The 21,891-nt window shown below is 43.2% G+C and overlaps 1 protein-coding gene across 6 annotated transcripts in view; it reads right to left on the reverse strand.

The window, feature by feature from the left end:
• TLE1 (TLE family member 1, transcriptional corepressor) overlaps window positions 1-21,891 on the reverse strand; it is an 84,674-nt gene that overhangs the window by 16,028 nt on the left and 46,755 nt on the right. For 3 of the 6 annotated variants that reach the window (XM_037494264.1, XM_037494266.2, XM_037494262.2), the window contains exons 9-14: window positions 14,190-14,306; window positions 11,003-11,056; window positions 10,381-10,533; window positions 8,568-8,712; window positions 7,343-7,533; window positions 6,124-6,200 (exon numbers count right to left, since the gene is read on the reverse strand). In XM_037494264.1, the coding sequence (XP_037350161.1) occupies window positions 6,124-6,200; window positions 7,343-7,533; window positions 8,568-8,712; window positions 10,381-10,533; window positions 11,003-11,056; window positions 14,190-14,306 (737 nt within the window). The remainder of the gene's footprint in view (window positions 1-6,123; window positions 6,201-7,342; window positions 7,534-8,567; window positions 8,713-10,380; window positions 10,534-11,002; window positions 11,057-14,189; window positions 14,307-21,891) is intronic. The other 3 variants (XM_037494268.2, XM_037494267.2, XM_037494263.2) reach the window with 1 other exon arrangement.

Raw genomic sequence — 21,891 nt, forward strand, 5'->3', positions numbered from 1 at the left:
CATATTTAAGTTTATCCTATTTCAGAACTAGTATAGCGAAGGTGGTGGCTGGGGGATCATGATGTGGGGTCACCAGAAAATCACAGTCTAACATTTCAGGAAAAGAAAATAGGACCTCAAGTACCTAATTCATGTACTTGCAATAAAAATCTCCTTCTTTATCAAGGTAATGAACTTTACCTTTAACATGAATAAGGTCTGTCTGTACATCTAACCTATAACATCAAGAAAATCCTTTACTTCTTTAGCAGGGTTGTTTCAATTTGGTATTCTGGGATTCTCCCAATAGCAAATATGCAGGTCAGGGTGCAACTCCTACTCTATTTGCAAACAGCATTTCTACATTAATGGAAGTCTTTAGTAACAAATTACAAGCTGGGGATTTCAAAGTATTAAGAGGAAACTTTTTGCTTCCTTTTTTAGTTGAGTACACTGTTATTCTAATTTTTTTTTAATAAATGCAGAACTTCTTAAAATGGATATGAAAGAAAAAACTACAAGACAGATAATACAAGAAGAGATGGACTACTTGATAAGCTAGAAAGTTCTCTGGCTAAAAGTCAGCATTTATGATTCTGAATTCTAGGCCCTATTTCCTCCAATTTCAGGCTAAAAAGTAAAACAAAGAGAAGTTTAAAATACTGCTATTTCAAGACTCAATTCAAAAGTCCCAGCAAAGGAAAAAAACACTCCAGGCGAATATATTATGAGAGCAAGAAGTATACAAATTACACTATGTATTATTATAAACTGAAAGCCATTTCTGTAAACGGGAAGAACACAGAGAATGACAGGGAGGGACAACTGTCCAGCTGCTGAACATAACTCCTAACAAAACAAAGGGCCTCACACCTCCTTGTAATCTCAATAAATTAGCTACAAGTTCCCAGATGACCAGAGGGCAGAAAAACAGAAGTTAAACTGAAACACACACAATGATAATAAGGCACAAAGTAGGCATGTCACTCTACAGCTTGTAACAGATCAAAAACAATCCAGCATAGTAAAAAGAGGACAGAATTAATTTTCTAATCCACTAAATAAACCAGCTGTGGAATCTAGAAATGGTCAATAAAGGAACAGAAGCAAGATCAGGAACAGAAACAGTGGGGGAGGGGGGAAGGAACTGGCCCCTGGACTGGCTAGAAGCAGGGATGGTCTCTATTCACCACTCAACAGTTTTCCTTAAGAGGCAATTTTACCCCAAATGTAGTTAAGATCTTCTTGCCCTTAGGCTCCAACTCCCAAAAGGTACTTTAATGATTTATTTAAATACTAAACAAGTGGGTGGATGATTTCTCAATTACATGTCTGGCATTAAAACACAGGGTGAAGGAACCTGGAGCTAACCTGGAATCTTAAACCAAGCTATTATTAGTCTGAATTATCACTGACCTCTAGGTACTGGTGTACAGAGCAGGTAGAACACAGCCCCCAAGGACTTATGAGAGGACAGCAGCGCCACAGGCCAGGGATAAATCTGGGGGGCAGGGGGGAGAGGGTTGGGAGGGTGTGAGGCAGGACAGAGACATGTCAACCTGACTCAACTTTAGGATTTCTCTTACCAGTGCATTCCCCAGAGATCAGGAGAATCAATTTCCTAAAACTAGGCATGAATTCAAGTTGTGGGCCAAACAATACCCATTAATTCTCACCTTAAGGGTCTGAAAACCAGTCAGGGTTCCTTCTGCAAGAATACTACTGACTGAACTCTGAAATGCAGAATGTGAATCTCCTTTGGAAAGGCTGACTCCCAGGGTCTCACACGACCCTGTGCTGACCCTCCATCTAATCAAGGCAGCAAACATTTGTCTATTACACACACACACAGACACACACACACACACACACACACACACACACACGGTTATAACTCAGGGTCAAAGTGTGAAAAATGTCATAAAATGTTACAACGTGCCCCTGGGGAGAGATCATATAGGGGAGGCATCAGCAAAGGCTTCTCAAAGATTGCAGCCACCAAGGTGGTCTCTGAAGGACAGGGAAACTGCCACAGAAAGGGGTAAGATGGGAAGCTGCTTCAGGCAGCAGGAGGAGGAATCTTCAAGGAAGTTATTCCAACTGGCCAGAGCACAAAATGCAAAAACATAGAACATGAGACTAGAAATGCAAGCTGGGGTGATATTAGTGCGTGCCCCATCAGGTGGTTTATTTTATGCAGTATCAGATCTGAGGCAAGAAAAAAAAAAGGACTGAATCAGGTAGGTTTTATATAAAGGGGAAAACTCATCTAGCTCTTATGGACAAAAGTGGGTATGAAAAAAGTGAGGGTTTTAACAAATAAGAAGACTAGACAAAAATAGGAAGGAAGAACCAAAGGCTAAAGTTTGGACTCAAATGTTAGAGAAAATGGTGACGATGCCTTTAGTGAAGACAAATGTTAGGAAAGACTGGTGTGGAGCCAGGGCGACAAAAATGACCAGATGGGCTGGGAAACCCTACTGAGATCTTAGCATAGTCATCTTGTTCCATATTCCATTTTGAAAAAAACAAGGTAAGACCACAAGGCCTTTGCTTATGCTGGTTTCTCTGCTGAGAGGTTTATGTGCTGATTCTAATGTAGCTCAGAAAACACTTCTGAGAATCCTTCCTTGGCCCTCCCAGACAGGATCAGAACATCACATGCTTTCATAGAGTTCTTCTCTGTCATCATCCTTATCTCAATTACACTCATCCATTTACTTTTTGTGATCTTTAACTTAATATTGTCTCTCCATCACCAGGCTGTGAGCTCCTAATAGAATCCTCTATGTCTATACAGCAGGTTTCTATAAAATATGTGAAAGAAAAAATAGACTGTCTAGACCAGAGTGAGCAGAGTGTGTGGGAATCTAAAATTACAGCCTACAAGGGAGGGCAGAAGCAATGGACATATTCAGCCGGAAGAGAAGCCCTGTGGTGAGATGGTGGTCTCCAAATATCTGAAGAGCTGCTGTTGAGTGTGATGGATTAATAGCTCACTGTGTGTTCCCAGGGGGTAAGCAAGGCCCAGGATTGATGAGCAAAAGTTCCAGGGAGACAGCTCTCAGCTCAAGGCTGGAAGTTTTCACACAACCAGGGAAAATGAATTGTTCCAGGCAGGAGTAGTCCCGTCACTAGACATGTTAGGTCAGAAGTGGGTGCACAGCTATTTGGTAAAGCTGTCATAGGAGCCTTGAACCCCAGATGAGCATTTATACTGCAGGCACTTTTAAAGACCCTACAGTCCTAACTGCACTCTTCCGGCAGCTGCTCTCCTAGCAGGCACTTGTTCATTTACATATGAAAACCTCCAGTCCCCTCAGTGCAGGCAGCTCAGAGCATACAGTCCCTTCCACTAGCAAGGGCCCACCTTCTCCCTCTGCCCGTGGGCCTATCCTTTCCCATACATCCTTCAGCTTTCAGCACCTCGGCCTCACCCCGAAAGCCTGTCCCTTCCTCTCTTTTGTTACTCCTAACAAGCTTGTTTGTCACCCCCTGCTCTGCTTCACATCACTTGTCACCGTTAATCAAAGAGTTAATTTTTCTTGTTTAATATTCCCCTGTCCCTGCACCACTACCCCTCCCCGGCAGGAAAGATGAAGAAGGGTCTTTCCTGGAGAACACCCTGTCACAGGCACAAAGTCCACACGCAGTTCTCACTCCATGCATCAACAGCCATCCCTCCTCCCCACCCACATAACACCCCAGTTGCGTTTCTCAGAGGATGACTTTTGTCTTTACCACCTTGTTCACCCTGCCGTGGACATACTGGTGACAGAACCAGTTCTCTTACGGCTGCTCTAAGTGTTCTGCGAATGTTTGCCACTCTCTGCAGTGAGGTGAGCTCATCCACTGAGAGTGAGCGGAGAAACACAGAGCACTGGGCAGAGTGAGTTCATGACTGCTGACTGTTGTAATAAAAAAGTGGGATTTGAATTTTGCATCATTTTCCCCTGTTCCTCTGTGTTGTTATAATAAGAGCATTAATTTTTGACATATTGGGGAAAAACAGGTCCATCATTCCCGAAGGTTGGAGAAGCACCACCCAGGGCAGGACAACTTTTCTAAATGAAAAGAACACCAAGTCCTCTCCTGTCATGCTAATTAATCCATTAACATAGGGGAGTAAGTAAGACTGCATGGCCCAGTCCCAGCAAGGATGGGGAAGTTCATTTTTCCCTCTGACAGTAATTCATTCCATTGCCCTCACGTAATGGGGCTCACCTCAAACTTGAGAGAGAGGAATCCTAAAAAACAAATTTTAATGTTCCAGAGAGCAGCGACTGCTCTGATTCACGGAACAAGAGCTATTTTGACTCCCAGCTGGGAGTCTCACCATTTTGCTGCCAAGCCCACTGTCCTGGCCCTGGGGCTCATCCTAGCCTACCTTAGGCAGCTGTGAACACAAAAACTCCAAAGTGCTCACACGCCAAGGACATGAATATTTTGGCTCCACAAACTATGACCCTAGTAACTGTCTTTCACTCAAGACTTCAACTTTGTGTCTGCTCAGATATTATCACACATTACGAGCACACACATTTGTAAGGAATGGAATGTTACATAACCCAACCCCGCATCCCGATCTTCAAGACTAGTGCTGTGTTCACCGCTTCCCTGACCTCTCCCATCTGCCTCACAAGTCACATTCAAGGCGAAGTCCTGGCAGCTGGACACACCCCCAAACCCCTGGCTTTCAAACTGGTTCCCCCTAATGGTCAATGGTCAGTTGAATTTGACCTTATTTGACTATTATGTCCTTGAAGACTCATCAGTTACTGTTATTAGTCTCTTACCAGAGCATTACTGATTTGTTCTTTTATCCACTCATAAGTCAGCAGGACACACAAGGACTAACCTGCCAGCAACAGCAGATAAGAAATAGCCAAAGCACGCTGGAGCAGCCCGGACTGGAGACAGAGGGACTTGCCCCAGAAAACACACAACACATTGTTCATGGATTTTCAATCAGAAGAGATACCAGCTGAGCGAGTATGTGCAACACTGTCCTGACCCAGTCCCGCTCTTCCCCGGGCCTACATGTCACCTCAGTTCTTAATGTCTCTATTTCCTAGTTGAGATAACAGCCTCGTTTCCTCATGAATCAAATTATGATGGAACCAATATTAATAATGCATCGAAAGTGGAGCGATGGGAATGTGCTCTCCTAAAAGCAGGTGATGCGGTAAGGAATCTCATTTCTCTTCACGTGGGTTGATTTGAAACAAGGCTCCAGTCAAAACCACACAAGAAATGACCAGATAATTGAATGGATCACTCAAAATAATGCAATAACACAAGCAACTCATAAAGAAGCTAAAAGCAACCACATGACTGTAGAGGACAAAACAAAATAAAACTGTAAGGCCTACGACATGTACCTCTAATTAGTGGCAAGGAAGAGTATCTGCTGGGAATTCTGCTTTCACAAAAACTGAGATCTTTACCAATTCCCTGAAATCATGTTTCTAATTAGTACCATCACGGAAAACAAGTGCTCTGAAGTGACCCTGGAAGAATAACTGACAGGGTTTTTCAAATTCTGAATGCTCTTTTCCCCTTTTCCCCGGTCTTTCTCACTTCCCCACAAGGCCACTTCGCTGCCTGTAATTCTGAACCTCTCAGGATAATGCACTCATCAAAATTTCCCTTGGGGGTCAACTTAGGATGTTGGCATCTCCCCCCAAATCTGCCCCTCACCCAACTCCCATTTCCACTAATACAAGGAAAAGGTGGCACGAAGCTGGGTAGATAACAACACATTTCAAATTTCTAAGATTTCTGACAGAGCTTGCCGTCCCTCGCACAGCACCGCTGAAAACCTCAAGGTGCTACCCTCTTAAACAGGTGGCAAACCAGAGCAACTTTCTGGAGGGTCAAACAAGGAGGGTCTACCACCTCCAGTTCTTGCCTCTCTCTTTGTGCCTACCTCCAGCGGCTTCTATCCAGAAATAACTAAAAGCATGAGATCACCCACAGTGAGAAGACAGAGGCATGACACCTACAAGGGGCCTATTTATAGAAAGTGTTAACACTCCTCAAGAAAAGACACTAGAAATCTCCTTGGCAACGCCCAAGCCTGTGCTCCCTTTGGAATTCTAGTCTGCTGATACCGGTGAAAACCACGGTGTTAGAGGTACTTACGGTTTCCCACCAGGGATTCCTGCCAAGTTTGGAGGGATCGTAGGTACTCTCATGTGAGGGGGAGGATCAAACCCAACCTGGAAACAAAACAAGGCATCGTGAACTCAGTGTACGCAAGGGAAGTGCTTTACGAACATCTACATGACATTTCATCAGAAACGTATAGCCCCCAGAAGCAAAATTAACAGGAACAGGAGGCAGAGTTCTTTGCTGGGGGCTGTGCTAGTGTGGCAGTAGAGCTGGCAGTATCTCTGGCCTCTCCCCTATAAGTGCTAAGAGCAGCCCCCAGCTGTGAAAATCACGTCTCCATATATCGCCAAACTTCACGAGGGGACACGATTGCCCTCAATTTCATATCACTGATCTAAGGAGACACTTGAGGATGCAGACATAGATTCTTTGTTTTCTGCACCCTGATGACCTCATCAAGTCCCTCAGCTGCCCAATTTGCTTGAAACTCTCTTGCCCTCCACTGCACTTTCAACCAGTGCCACATAAGGGAAAAAAGACAATGAACTTTAGCATCACCTCAAACAACCGGAGATGATGTTGTTTGAAGAGGGGAGAAATGCATGTGATATATGTCAAACAGCCCACAGAAATGATACAGGAACATCTATTTGCAATGGGTGATGATGGATTCCTTTTTCCAGTTGCAATCAATGATTACACAGTTTTACCCTTCCCATGCAATTTTCTATCCTTCTGGTCAAAAATGAGGCAATTTGCACAGTGCGGAAGGCTGGGCAAAGACACCCACCCCAAAGTTTCACAGCCCTTTGGTCTTTCGGCCTGTCAGCTGAGTCACTTCTGACACCTAAGCCACGCTATTGGGTCTGAAGAACCATGCAGGCACAGAAAGAGAAAGTTACGCCTTCTCAAATATTTTTTCCTAAGAATTAAAGAGAAAAAAAAAGTACTCAAGAAAACGAATGAAAAGGCTTCTGTGAGCTACTTGACTCATTTCATCGCCTTCCAAAAAAAAAAAATCTACTTTGGTGGGAGAAAACCAGATGTCCCCTGAACCGCCGAAGCAGCTCCTAAACACTGCCTTTTTCATCCACAAAACAGTAATACAAAAAGCGTTTGGCGCTGACTTAATGAAGCAGCATGTTGAAAAAGGCAGTGTGGTGGGAACACAGGGCCTTTGTTCTGGTCCCGCCCACAGCTCGGCTCCTTGGGGGGCCACCCCTTCCAGCCCACTGAGCCAGGCACCTACCATCGGGGACCGCCCGTAGGCCACAACGGCGGCGGCGGCCGCAGCGGCGCTCATTTGAGGGGACATGTTGTGCAGGCTGGCGTAGGCGGCACCAGGGCTGGTCAGCTCCCCATTCATGCCAGCGTGGGGTACCATCCCGAAGGGTGCGGGGTACGGGCCGGGCACCGCCAGGGGCGTCCTCAGGCCGGCTGCTGCAAGGAAACACAAACCCTCGTGACTCAGCTGGTTACTCAGCCTGACCAACCCAGCCTGACCAACCACCCCAGGGTCATTTTTTTGGTGCCATTTGACAGGGGAGGAGGGAAGCCCAGGGACGGCCGGGGACGTCACCTCCAATTTATACATAGGATCCCTTCCTGCCGCCAGAGATAAATTCATCTCAGGGAAGAAAAGACCTCAGAGAAGCACTGCCCTGGCATCTCCTCGTTGGCACACCTGGCAGCACTGGGAAACCAGGGGAATCAAGGAGCGTGGCCACAGCCAGTTCACAGAGGACCAACCGAGGCACCGGCACTACCTGTCTGCCTGACGATCTCAAAAAGAGGCTTTTTTGAGTGAATCTAGGATTTCTCTTTCAGTCTCAATTTGGCATTCTCTGATACCAATTCCCAACAAAAACCTGATCCTGGATTTATGTAAAGCAAGCACAGGTTTAAGAGGAATATCCTCATGCCTATTTTCAGTGAGGACAGAGTGTTCCTTTCTTTCCCTTTACCAATGAGGAATTAAAAATTGAAAGTTATGAGCTTACTCGTGGGCTGGAGTCTCAGTGAAACCCTCCCAATTTCTACTGACGGAGAGACCACCGATTCCTGAGGGAGCTACCAGCACAAAACAGTTGACTAAAGTACGCAAGAAGCACACTGGGCTGGTCAGGCGGCCGTCTTGGTCAATATTAGCAAACTCAGACACACAATGATAGTTTGGTAAGGAGCTTACATTCAGAATAATTATCAGGAACTTTATTGAAGTCCTGAGGATTTGGATTATTTGGAAATAAAAGAAAAGCCAAATGTAAACAGTGGGAGACCGAACAGGGTGCAGCTGCTGAAACCCAAGGGCAACATCTGTTTCTTATCATGGCTTTTCAGAGATAAGGAGGAGGGAGGCAAGCAGTAAGCGCATTTCATATTCATGGGGAAATTGCGTCATGAGATGAACAGAGAATGAGTCAAGCCGGGAAAGGGAAAAGGCAAACGAAGCACAATGAGAGGGGACACTCTACCCGCTTGGTTCACGAGGGGGTCCATGGCTGGAGGCTTGCCGAGCCCTGGACGGAGGCCTGGAGTCGCACTGGTGCCCGGCGTTGGCATGTCGCTCCGAGGCGTCGGTGTGCTGGATTTCAGAACAGGCGTGCTGGCTTTTTCATGCTGGTATCATTAAACAAATTAAATGAGTATTATTTTTAATCCAAGCCATATTACACAATTTATCACAACAGCAGCTGGGACACTGGGCACCTTCTAGCTACTCTCTCAGCCAATTTTCATAAATCCACACAATGTTGACAGCATTAACTTGTGAGCGAGAAATGTTGACCTTTCCTCTTACTGCCAGAATTAAAACTCCAGCTAGAGACAGAGAACATGATCACACTTCTTCCTCCGCAGATTTTATTTTAAAAAGTATTTTTCCATCAGCCTTATGGACTTTGGATCTATGCCAAGGTAAGAGTGATGACTACCCAGAGAAAAGTTACCGGTCACTCAGAAACAACTGTCACCAGGAAGGTCTGGGGGAAGATCCTTTTCTAACCCTATCTTTCAGTAGCAGTGGGACTGAGACTAATGGTGAGATATCATGGGACCATCAATTTGATTATGGGAAGCAAACCAGGGTCTCAGAGGACAGTCCCATCATTTTGTTTGAGAGATATGCCTAAAACAGTTGTAACTCTTTGGAGTGTCACCAACCACTTGCTTTCATAACCAGCATGGACCTACCAGTGCCGGGACCTTTGAGAGTCATGACAGTATCAGGTTTCCAGGGCACCTTTTTCTGCTTCTCAACCTTTCGTGTCCTTTAAATCATGGCCTGAGCAGAGCTATGGGGTAGCAAAGAACATGGGCTAGAAGGAGACCCCAGCTTTTTTGGGTCTTGGATCTGATGAGCTGTATAAACTTGTTAAGTTACTTGAAATTTCTGCCCCATCAGTTAAATGATAAATAATGTCTATGTGGCCTGCTTAAGAATTAACTGCAGGATTCCTATGGCTTGATTATTGCAAGTTATGAGATGATACTTCTACAATGTTTGTTGAATGACTAAAAGCATAGAGGGCTCTGAGGCACCACCCTCACTCCATCAGTTCTAGACTTCTCCAGGTGCTGCCCTATGCACATCGCCATTCTGACCACCAGCCCAGTCACAACACTCTAAGATAGGACATCCTAAAAACAGATAAAATGGCCAACTTAAGAAAAGAGGACTTCTCAGTACCCAAGAAGTTTCAACTGCTTGCTAACTGGCAACTTCAGGGAGCCTGTGCTAGGAACATGGTCTCCAATTAAGAAGGCAAAGGACACGGAAGCTTGTTCTTTCTCTCTAATTGGACCCAACACAGACAATTGAGGGGGACAAAGTAAACACTGGATGGGGACAAAGAGCAGAAAGATGAGCTTCACTTTTAAACACTTAAAAATGTAACACTCATGGGCCTACCTGGTGGCGCAAGGGGTTGAGCACCACACTGTGAAGCAATTTGCAGCCTCTGCATCACAAGTTCGATCCCCTTCTGGGCAGGGAGCAACCCACATGGTGCAGCAGACCTCTCCTGTCTCACCCGCTGCGGCCCTCAGCAGTGTATTTCGGTCTTTCTGCCTGTTCTGTTCCCCACTCTGTCTCTGGTGAATCCTCTCACCCCCCCCCCATATCTCTGGCCTGAACCCCGGCTCTTGTATGCATAAATAAATACATCTTTAAAAAATATATATAACACTCAATCAATAAAGATGCCACATTTTAAATACACTGGGGTCCCCTGGTTCACAAAGAAAAATAAACTGCTAAAAAGGCATGCGACTGGACTGATCACCTACCAAGCTCATTTCTTTGGATTTCAAAGAAGTGGAACTTCCTGAGGAGGCTGTGGAAGCTGGGCTGCTGGAAGCGTCTTTCTTTAGCAGGCGGTTTTTGTCGATTCCATTTTCCCTGGGTGAGTGGGCGGGGCTTGCGCGAGGTGAAGAAGGGTCCTCAACAAACAGAAGCAAAGTTTTCATGATTTCACAGTAATGGATGGAACTTTCTTTTCCACACTCTACTTTAACACTCATTCTTCACATAAAAGGAGAATGCTGGAAAATTCTTTAGGTTTGGGGGGTGTGCACCCTAATAACCTTTTTATAATTAATAGGATGGCGCTTACAAACACAACCATGAAAACATAGAGAAAAAAAAATGAGGTACATATACTTCCTCATGCTCAAACACTTTGCTGAGAATGCATGGGAAGGGAGCACCACACACCCAAATTAGGAATCCAAACTGCGTAAAAAAGCAAAACTTTTTGTAAGAAATAAAAGTTCATGCCAGTCAGATGATTACTGTTTCATCTATGAGCAGCATCTAGTTCTTAATGTACAAAGTTCAAGAGATGGAAACACAGGGATTCACAGGTCACAAGTCACTCTAAGAATAAAGTCTAATAAAGAGAACAGTTACCTCATTAGACACATCCACAACTAGGTTATCATCACTTTTGTCACCATCGCTGTCCTGGATAAAAGAAATTTTAACGCCATTTATTGAAGGGTTTGAAGCCCAGTGAGATTTCTATATTTCTTCAGAGAAGACTGAAAAGTACCAACAGGGACATGTCTACGTGCTCTCTCAGATCGCAGCCTTAGGAACTAAATCTTCTCCCCCTTCTCATCTGACCTGGGTTACACAAATCCCCACAGAACTTCTGTTGCAGCAGCATAAGGGTTACACAACCACAATTTGCATACAGGTAACAGCAAGTTGCAAACACATGGTGCACAGTAAGGGTTCAATAAAGGTCTGCAACAAATGAACCTCCCGGGGTATGTGAAATCCCAGTATCCTCGTTATCAGTTTTTTTCCTACTGGATTTCAAATTAAGGACACAACTTTATGTCACTGCTATTATATGTAGCCCCTTGATGATGGCCAACCCATCTGGTGCTCACAGACAATTCGCAGTTATGGAGCAATCCCATACTTGACTTAAACTATGTTCCCGGTTACTGCAAAAAGAAATAAAACAAAGCAAAACAGGAAACTGAAAACAACAAACTAGCTACTTGCTGGGATAGAGTACCGAGAGCCAATCTCATGCTAGGAATAAACCTCCTCAACAATCAGCTTGGAATATCTGGGGAAAGGGGGAGATAGAGGGGACAACAGTATCTGGAGAGCACGAGATTTCTGCAGCAGGGCTTTTATTGTCTTTTCACAAAGCCATACAATTTGCTAATTAGATGATACATCAAGGTTGCACTCAGTTTGAAAAAGCTTCAGGCTGAAGGTGTGATCACTCCTACATCAAGGTCAGGGCAGGCTGAAAAATTCTCTTTTCTTAGCCAAAGGCCTTATGTTCTCTAGTGCAGAGTAATACAGTGGGCATTCGGAAAATGTAGGCTGTCACAATGATCCAAATTGCTGAAAAGGGTTAGGTCGCTAATTTATGATCAAAACAATCCTTTTACTGATATTGCTGTCAGTTAAAGAATACACAAATAATGTTTAAGAAATATTAGTAATAGTGCAAATAGCACCCACATTGGTATCTTTTGTGGGCCCAAGGCCAGCTGGAAAGTGAACCCTCAACTTTAAATTCAGGTCTTGTTTTTTCTAACAGTACCTAGAACATTATGTATGGGAAAAACAATTTGCTTTCTCAATCATGTGTTACTGCATTTAGTCACTGCTATAAAGGCACTGTGCACTTCACTAGCAACAACATTAAATTACAACCAATGCAGAGACTGGGCAATTCAAAGCAAAAGTCTATTGGGAAAAAAAAACAACAACCTTGTAATAAAAAATGAGTGCTGAAGAAAATTTGCCTTATCTTAGTAAATTACACATAAAAGTTCAAATGTTTCTAGGTAGTAAGATCCCAAGGGTGGTAGTATTGAAAAAATATAAGCACAAAGGAGTTCCCTTGTAGGTAAAAAATTATAAGATAGTAAATTTAGTGTACAAACTGAACTTGCAAAAAGTAGCAGTTTATTCCAACGGAATTGTGAAGTGAGTACTCAAACATTCTGTAATTTGAATCTGAGCTTTGTAATGGGTCTTTGTGTATACAGAAACCATCACGGCACAGTACATACCTATAAAGTATAAAGATCTAAATCTGAGGCTTTTGCCCCAGATCTTTCCAAATCATTTCAAGAAGTAGCCTTCAATCACCTATATATGAGACATGCCTAGTACAAGCAGGTAACAAAAGTTATAAGACCTATGGGTTTCACATGACTCATTACTAAATACACACAAAAGTCCTATGCAGAACAATTCAGAAATGCATTATCTGCCAATTTCCAAATTTCTTCATATTGTGGACCTTCTGACTGATTTACAGCTAGTGACATAAAAGTAACCACATGTGATATTGGCTCCAAGCAAAAGGTTATGTTCTAAAAAGGTTTGGACAAGAATGGGAGGATCCAAAACCTGGGTTCTAAGGATATGATTCTAGTGGAGAGTGTGCAGTGACTGAACTCAAGCAAAATATTCCATCCAGGCCCTGGGTTCACAGCTTGCCTCTAAGCTCTACTGCTCACTCTCTGACCTGGGACAAATTATACAAAAGCTCTGTGCTTCAATGTCTTTACCTGTAAAATGGAGGTAATGGTACCAAATACACAAGTTTGTTTTAAGAGTTAAAATAATCTGTGTAAAAAGCACACAGTAGCTGGCACTAACCTGAGCTGTTGCTCAAGAAATGTTACTCATTATCAGCTCTAGTCTTGAGCCAGCCAAAGGAGGCAGAGGTCCAGCATGAAAGGCCCCACTTAACCTACACATCGGCCAGGCAGAAGTGGAGCTCTTCCTCTTCCTGCAGAAGCAGCAGGGAAGGGGACGAACTCCACATTCTACTCACACAGTATTCCTGAGCGTGCACCCATGCAAAAACAGACATCTGGGACACATCAGAAACGCCATGTGCAAAGTTTATGGTCCCCCGAAACAAAGCCAGAGCCAGTGGTTTTCTGGCTTGGTCTGCTCTTGAGATTTAGCTAGACACGAGACATGTCCTCACCCCATTAACCAGTCCTGTGATCTCATCTATAGGGTTTGAAAGAGATGTCTCCAACCTTTGTTCCACTTTGAACACAGACTTACACCACTAAAGTGCTCTCTGTGGAAAAGGATGAACTCTGACTTAAGGCCTAATAGAAGCCTGAATCTATTACCAAAATAGCATCCAAAAACCTACTTTTGTGACACCCGAATTCTTAACTGAGCACTTTAGCAGGACAAGTTACCGAATGTACAGGGCCCAGGACAAAATGAAAAAGCAGGCCCTTGTTCAAATACTGAGAATCCGAAGATGGTGAGAGCAGAGCTTTAAACCAAGGTGAGGCAGGGTCACTTAAGGAGCAGGACTGAGCACTGCAGAGATGGGACACCCATGGCACCTGCCCCACATGCTAGTGTCCGATCCTGTGAGCGAGTAAGGCAGAAAGCTTAAAATGGGCCTCACAGAAGGTTCATTTACAGACCTAGAAAGAAACAAAACCCTACAATGTAGGCATCTATCCTCTTCTAATATTATTTAAAGGGATATGGAATTATCACTAAGATCTTAGAGCACACTTGAATAATCACTCAGAAGGTGAGCAAACAAATATTAACTTTAAGTCCTTTATTTACTTACGTAATGGCTGGAGTCCTTATCATCCACCTTTCTTTTTTTGATGTCGTTAGAAAATTCAGGCCCATTTCTGCGTTTATCTGTGCCTCTTAGACTGTCTGGGACCAAGAGAGAATTACTCTGCAAGACAAAAAAAAAAAAAAAAAAAAAAAATATCAAAGATTTCTTTCCAGGTCTCTTGAGACATGTGAAAACCCGACTTGGATATAAAAGCTGTTATAAAAAGGGAATACCTACATGGCCTTTTATACCATTTAATGTGTCACTTCTAGAGACTTTGAAGGCAAACCTTGACAGAGGTTTAAACACTTAAAAGGGGGCCCTGACCACGCAATCAAGTCCTCCAAAGTTAGGCTCTGTTTGCAGGCCCTACACACACTGCTCTTGTTCTGTTTACTGTTACAGAACAGGGAGCTTGCCGTTTATATGTGGATGTGGTTTTTCCTTCCCCACTGTGACTTCCTGATCAGGAATATGAATGGCTTATGAACAAAACCTGAGATTTGTCTATTAGACACATTCTGTGGCTGTAAAGTCAGTGTGTGCCACTCTGCAGAGACAGAGAGCGGTGGGATTAACAGCATGGTTTCCTAAAAGGCAAATCACATTTTCCACAGCAACAATGAAGGAACTCTTTTGAATTCTTTTAATTTATTGTTGAAAATAAGATTTAGTGTTCCTTGCCAACAGCACTGAAATTTAAGCTCCAAAGAGGGAATTTTAGTCAGTGAATCTTCAACAGTGAGGCCTATTCCCACACACAAAAAGCAGATCTTTTCCACAAACCAAACAGGACACCCTCTTTTGCTGAGTGTGAACTGCTGACCCAAAGAAAACAGGCATTTTATATATTTGGGGTCACATGACATGTTCTGACATCCCTTCAATTTCATTCTCCCCTCTGGCTAAAGCATCAGAAGGCATTACAATGAGTTCTTTTAAGTGTGGGATTAGCATATGCAAGGAGGCAATTTGTTCAGTGATGTGTTACTGCCTTGAACAAAGCTGAAAGAGCTTTGCAAAAAGCTCAGATAACCCCAATTTCTGAAGATGTTGGAGAACTAAGAAGGGGGTGTCTGGGGCCAAAAGACAAGTATTTTACCTTTTTCTGTCAATTTAAAATACAGAGAGGGTGGGGATAAGCTAAAATCAGGCCACCTCTAAGGCAAGGGAATGTACCAGAAGCAAATATTTTATGGCACATTTTAAAAACCTTCAAGGTTCTTCATCCCAAACCAGCCAGAGGAATCCAACCAGGTGGCTGGCTCTCAACACTCTCCCAAGAAAACGGTGTACCCCAGCCTGCAAGTGTTCCCCTCTCAGCTACACATGGGAGGAAATCAAAATGGGGGACCAGAAGGCAATCTGCAGCCTCTTTGCCCACTTCAGGGGCTGAATCCAAGTGAGCTCACTTTCATTCATGACCTTTCAGTGCACACCATGCCAGGACACTTACATAAAAGACGACGGGAAGGACCAAGGCAATTCAATACAGAGCAGCTCGGAGCAATGTCTCTAGCAGTGTGTGCAACTGAAAGGTGAGCTGCTTCGATCCCTGAACTTACATGAAAACAAACTCCTCCCACCCGGGCCCAAAGCCTGCCAGAGCACGCAGAGACTTAATAAAACTGCAAAGTGCTAACTGGGCTAGGGAGGAGAGCAGTGGCTTGTGCCCAGGTGTAGAAAGTGTCCAAATACACCTGTCTATGTTCTAGATTCTGACAGCCACAGTCTCGAGGAGGGGATGCATCTCAGGCAGGGATGCATCAAACTCAGCGGTACACCTGCCACGTGCCCAGCAGGAGGCAGCACAGAGTAGGTGTCCAGCAGCCATTTAAAAATCTCCCTCCACAGGGTCACCTGTTAACATCCTGCTGTTCCCAGCATTGAGCATCCAACCCACTCAACCATTCAAAGACAGCCTTTAGTTATTATTTTCATTTTAATGATGTCAAGTGGGAATGCAAACACCAAAGTAAAGTATACTTCTGTTACATACAGGGCAATTTCTGTTAGAATGACATTTCTACAGCTGGACCTGTAAGGCTGTCAAGCTTGGAGGCTCTGCCTGTGTGTGTGAGAAGTTACTATTCTAATTCCTGCTTGAGCAGTTTCATTGAGGTCTATAATCTGAATGGGCTTTGAAAAGCGCTGCAAGTTCCCCTAAATTTGGACAGGGCTAGTAATTAGCACTCCTGCTTATCTGAAAACTGGCCCCATTGAAAGAGCAGACTCAGGCAAGTTACAAAACAAAATGTCTCATCAGATCCTCTATGCTATAAAAATGACTCAAAACAAGGTGGCAGCACGTGCAAAGGGGCTGGGAGAGTCACAGCACAGCCCGGCGCTCACTGCAGCCTGACACCTGGCAGACTTTCTTCATCAAAGCAGTTCCACCAGAAACGAACCACTTCCTTTTACCCTTGTTCCCAGGAATCAAGTTTTCTGTGAGCAATTGCCCTCTGACATCTTGCAGCCAAGGCTGCTTGCATTGCTGTTTTTAAGCCAGTGGTTCCACCCTGAAGAACTTTACTGTGAGGAACAACTTTTTGGGTTAACTACTGCCTAGGTGGCCCTTGTCTTTGTGGTTCCTCCATCTGTGCCCCAAATATTCAAGTGACTTCACGGGTGCTGTCTTTTTTTCCTCGGTACCATCTTATGTTCCTTATGGCCTGGGGTAGAATAGTCGTTGTAATGCTCACTATGAGCCATTTTATACATATTTTAAGAATGAAGAGATTATACCTGGAGACTAATTAGATATCCCTTGGCTGCTTTAAAATTTAAGGTTCTATCTTGGTATTTGTTCAATATGAAGTAGGATAAGACAGAATCCCATTTAACATTAATATTTAACATTTAGTCCATGCTTAAGAGGTAAAAGAATGAAACCAAAGTTGCTTCATTTTAAGTTTTTAAAAAGTCATGTATTCTAGATACTGAAAATAATTAGAGTCAAGCCACTGAAAAAGCCAAAGCAATCCTAAAAGACACATCCATCTTCCTTGTCCCCTCCTCCTTTTATCAGGAGGATGTCCAGAGGAGAGAGCTGCCTGAAGTCCAGAAGCTCTTCCCTTTAGGTCAATGTCTTCACTACCAGAAGAGTGATTTTTAAACTCAATTTATGTACATAGGATACTTGCCCTCATATACTTGGCCCCAAATATTTGTTATCTAAAAGTCACACTGACTCTTTAACTTACTAAGCTTCACATTCTAAAGTGACACAGAAATGCCTGATACTGCTGACAGATCTGCTGTGACCCCTCTAACCACAGTCTCTCTCCCCCCACCTCACGATCCCCCCCACACACACTCTTACATTTTACTTGCTACATGCCACCATACCAAAAATTTGAACATTTTTTTTACAGACTGCTTTAAGATGAGCTGGAAGAAAAAAAAAAAAAAAAAAAAAAAAGCTGAAATAAATCCTGCCATTGATAATCCAAGACTTCACACTACAAAAGCGCTCTACAAAAGCGCTCAGCATAGACGGACAACGCTGACCTGACACGCACAGTGCAGGTTTCATGCACTGTCAACCTGAGAAACAAGAGTTCCACTTCTTCTGGACCTACTCACCACCACAGACTTCTCTTCCCAGATTCCATATTTTTAAGGATTTTTAGCTACCAAATAGTATCCACATAAAATTCATTTTTCAAATATTTATTTGCCACAAATAATAAATGTTTGTGAATCAGATTTCTGGATCAGCACAAGAATGACTGTTACCACATTGACAGACTCTAATTCTAGCCAAGAAATTCAATATTTTATTTCACCTTTCAGCTGGTAAAATTTAAATATCTGCCAGGATTTTTCAAATACTGTGATTACTGGGAAGACTTCTATATGAACGTCCTGAGGACAGATGTCCAGACTGCATATGATTTTCTTTGCTTTAAAATTTTGTTAAGTACTAAACAAGATCATCTTATTTACATCTTCTACATGTACTCAAAACAGGAGGTATGCAGCCCACGGGAGGTATTGCAAACCTGAGCACACCAAGGTGTCAAACCTATTAAAATTTCAAAACAAACTGAAATATTAAAGCCACAATGGCTTTCTGCCCCTTAAGTGTTGCACACACTAATGGGCAGAGAGCCACACACAAGCTTTACAGGAGAGTCTTATCTGACATGTCTCTAAAGAAAAAAAGAGATTTCTTCTGGAATGTTTAGTAACAGAGACAGAAAGAGGGTCCCCCCCAAAATCCATTAACCCAACTGGCATACCTTCTCTCCATTTGTACATAAACTACATGTAAAATGACCAATTGAGGCAAGAACAGACGTAACATGCTCTGCAAGAGGCGGCTTCTACCTCTTAAGAAAATCTTCACGAACGTAAAATCTCAATGGGCATCTTCACTGACAGGTGAATTATTTGCTACAATTACTGTCTGCTTCCAGAGGATCAGATACTTCTTGTGTTAGTGGTTATGAGAATGAGGAAAGGGTTAGTCAGAAAAGAAAAAGTAGTGGCTCTTCTGATATTTCAACCAACCTGGGCACACTACCCAGAAAAGTCAAGCCCAGAGCAGGATTTCCCAGCGCAGAGTGAACGCTTTTATGAAGACACACACCAGGGCGTCCCCTGATGGAGTTCAATAGCTGCATGTTAACTAGAGTTGTGAGAGTACTTAAACCTAGTAAGTAGAAGTGGACAATATGTTCACTCAAAGTAAATCAAAAATTAACATCCAAATGCAATTAAACCACACCTTTAGGTGAGAATGTGTAATAGAAGCAACGAGGCCACAGAACTCAGAGAGCCTCCATTAAGTCCAAAGACAATGTCAAGATGTCAATGTTCTACGACCTTCTATCCTGACCATCTAGGATAGTGACATTTCTCTTATATGCTCTGAATACCCTCTCACGATTGAGGGAGACCCAGCTGCTTCAATAGGATGAAAACCAGTCATGATTGTCTTGTTCCACAAATTTTACTTTTCTTTAGCAATTTAACAGTAATGACTGTTCATGTATATTGAGATATTTTGGATGGGAAACCCAGAAAATATGACAGGAAGTTTAAGGAAAGGTTAGACTGTCAGTGCTACCAGAACACTTGTTACAGGTCTTCGTCTATCCTGAGACTTCAAAGCAACTCTGCCAACCACAGTTAGAGCCACCAGCAGCAAATCTGTGACGAAAACCCACTTACAGATACAGCAGAAGCTAGGCAGGTTTCCCTAATGCGAAAATAATGCACATTATTCAAATGGATTTCTTTAGCTGCCATGCTGATTCCCCTTGGGAATGTTCTCCTCCCCGCAGGAAAAGTGTTTGTGTCAGAGGTACAGATTGGAAACTCATGACACCTCATTTATCCTCAGTTACACTAAGGCAGTGGGAACCTAATTTGCTAGCACACTCTACACTGACAATTAACTTCTCGGTGAACATTAAAACAATTAGGTAACGACGCAGCCCGTCACATCTGCGTGCCTTCCCCATCTACACCTGGTACCAATTAAGCCATCACCCTGCACTGCACTTTTTGCTGCAGTCCAATTGGTCATTCACAGATTCTGCCTGACATTTCGCAAATGTATTTTTAATCCACGAAATTAATGGGATCCCCACTTGTCAATGGCAAAAAGTGGAGACGTGCAGAAATGTGTCCACTTGGCAACCACATCTTAGAAGTCCTGGCAGTGATGGGGGACTGAAGGGTATACACTGATTATTTAAACAGTTTAAGTGCAAAATATGGAAAGAACCAGCATGTTCTTGCACCTCAACCTAAGAACCCAACATTGGGGAATGCAGATGGGTGACTCAGTGAGGGAGATCTCAGCAGGGAACACGTAGAAAACAGAAGCTGGTGGCTCTTAGGCTGGAAGAGGTGTTGAGCCGCAAGATGCTTTGGACATGACTCTACATCCCAGCTTCTCCTCCCACCTGCCTTCTCCAGGTAAAGCAAAATAAAACAAAAACTTTGACGCTGACAATACAATTATTTAAAAATCATCTTAAAATGACTTCATAGCATCTGAGGACCGGATTTCCATAATCAGGACCTTGGTCACAGCAAAAATTAAATGTGTGCATCAAACCTTTTTAAAAAGCCTGTTAAGTTAGCTGTTACTGTTCCTCTTCATTCTCCTAGGAGATACTTTCTAACGCAAGAAAAGGCCCTGAAACAGAAGCACTGGTTTAGCACTTAACTATGAGTTACTTGGACATCTGCAAGTGCTGCCTTTCACTTCTGCACAACTGAAAGACGGAGAGTTTGTTGCTTACTATGCTCTAGAGAAAAAGATGAAAATGATGAAGGGGCCAAAAGGAAAAGAAAACAGAGAAAAACCTGCTCTAAAGGGTGGGCATTACGTTTTCTAATTGCAAGAGACCAACTGAAGACCAAAGGTGATTTTGGAGAGAGAAAATATTCTCTACCTGCTTTTTGGCTTTTTAGAGAAAAGGTGCTTTCCACTGAATTCAGAGTGAGAGAAAACCTGAGCATTTTCCAGTTAGACAGGTATCTACCTGGTGGTTATGGCACCAAAATAGACTTCCACCTGGTACAGGCACACACTTCCAAAAGAAAACCACGGGTTCACCCATATCACAGCAGTGATACCCATTTCCCAGGGGATCTATGTTTTGTAAGCACAGTCAAATTCTGCTCAAAGGGCTTCAGAACTCTGAGTATTTTCTGTGCCTTAATATTGGAATCTGGCAGGACTCATCTCAGTTTTATTTTTTATTTACAAAGCAACTCTTTGACATGAGTCAGGTAAAGAAAGACACATTCCTGAATATTTAGGTGAATACACCCCTTATCCTAGTCCTGGCTGACCTTCGACGCATTTGAATATCATGAGACTGACCAAGTTCACAGGAGGCTGGAGTCAGCTTCACAGCCCTGACATAGCTATAAGCATCATTACTGATGCTTACTGACCTATAAGCATCAGTAATGATGCCTGTGTTGGTTCTATCACCCCTCCTCCTCCATGGTCCTGAAGAGCCACTAGAAGTTAATGATACTCAAAAAAGCAAATTTTCAGAAACAGACCAACAGTAGTCTCCAAAGTAAGCCTCATGCCTTGTTTCCTCCTTGTCCTCTCTCATAGTGTTGAGTGTCTTTTTTGAGAAAGTGAAGTGACAGGTGGTGCTTAACTACGACCAGGTCCTACCTCCGCCAATTTATAGTCAAGTAGACCAGCTACAGAAAACAAAATAGAGACACCACCTTATATTACATCAAGTAGTGGCTATCAGAACTACTTTTAAATAAGTTCTAAATACAAGTCCTTGTTAATTTTGAAAGTCAGTGATGGGGATGAGACAACTGTGTCCTTCAAAAGGACAACATCAAAATCTCTACGTCCATTAACTATCACCAGAGGCACCCAACCTCCTTGAGCTTAATATTTTACTGATAAAATGAAGGTTGCATCATTGTGACCTCTAAAGCAGATAGTGCCTAGACTTTCTGGGGCTAAGAATCCCTTTTGAGAGTTTGATGAAAACATGATCTCTCCCCAGAATCATCCAAAAGAGCATGGACTCACAACATACAATTGAATATAATCTTTGAGGGGTTCAAGGAGCTCCTGAGGCCCATCCATGAATCCCAACTAAATCTACAAGCCTTTTCTGCCCTGGACTCTTTCAAAGACAACCCCTAATTTCCTCCTTTTTCTAAATGTTCCAAATAACGATCATATGGGTTCAGTATTTCA

Source organism: Talpa occidentalis, unplaced genomic scaffold, assembly GCF_014898055.3.
Source record: "Talpa occidentalis isolate TD23 unplaced genomic scaffold, MPIMG_talOcc4v2.1 talOcc4.7, whole genome shotgun sequence".
Classification (NCBI taxonomy): domain Eukaryota; kingdom Metazoa; phylum Chordata; class Mammalia; order Eulipotyphla; family Talpidae; genus Talpa; species Talpa occidentalis.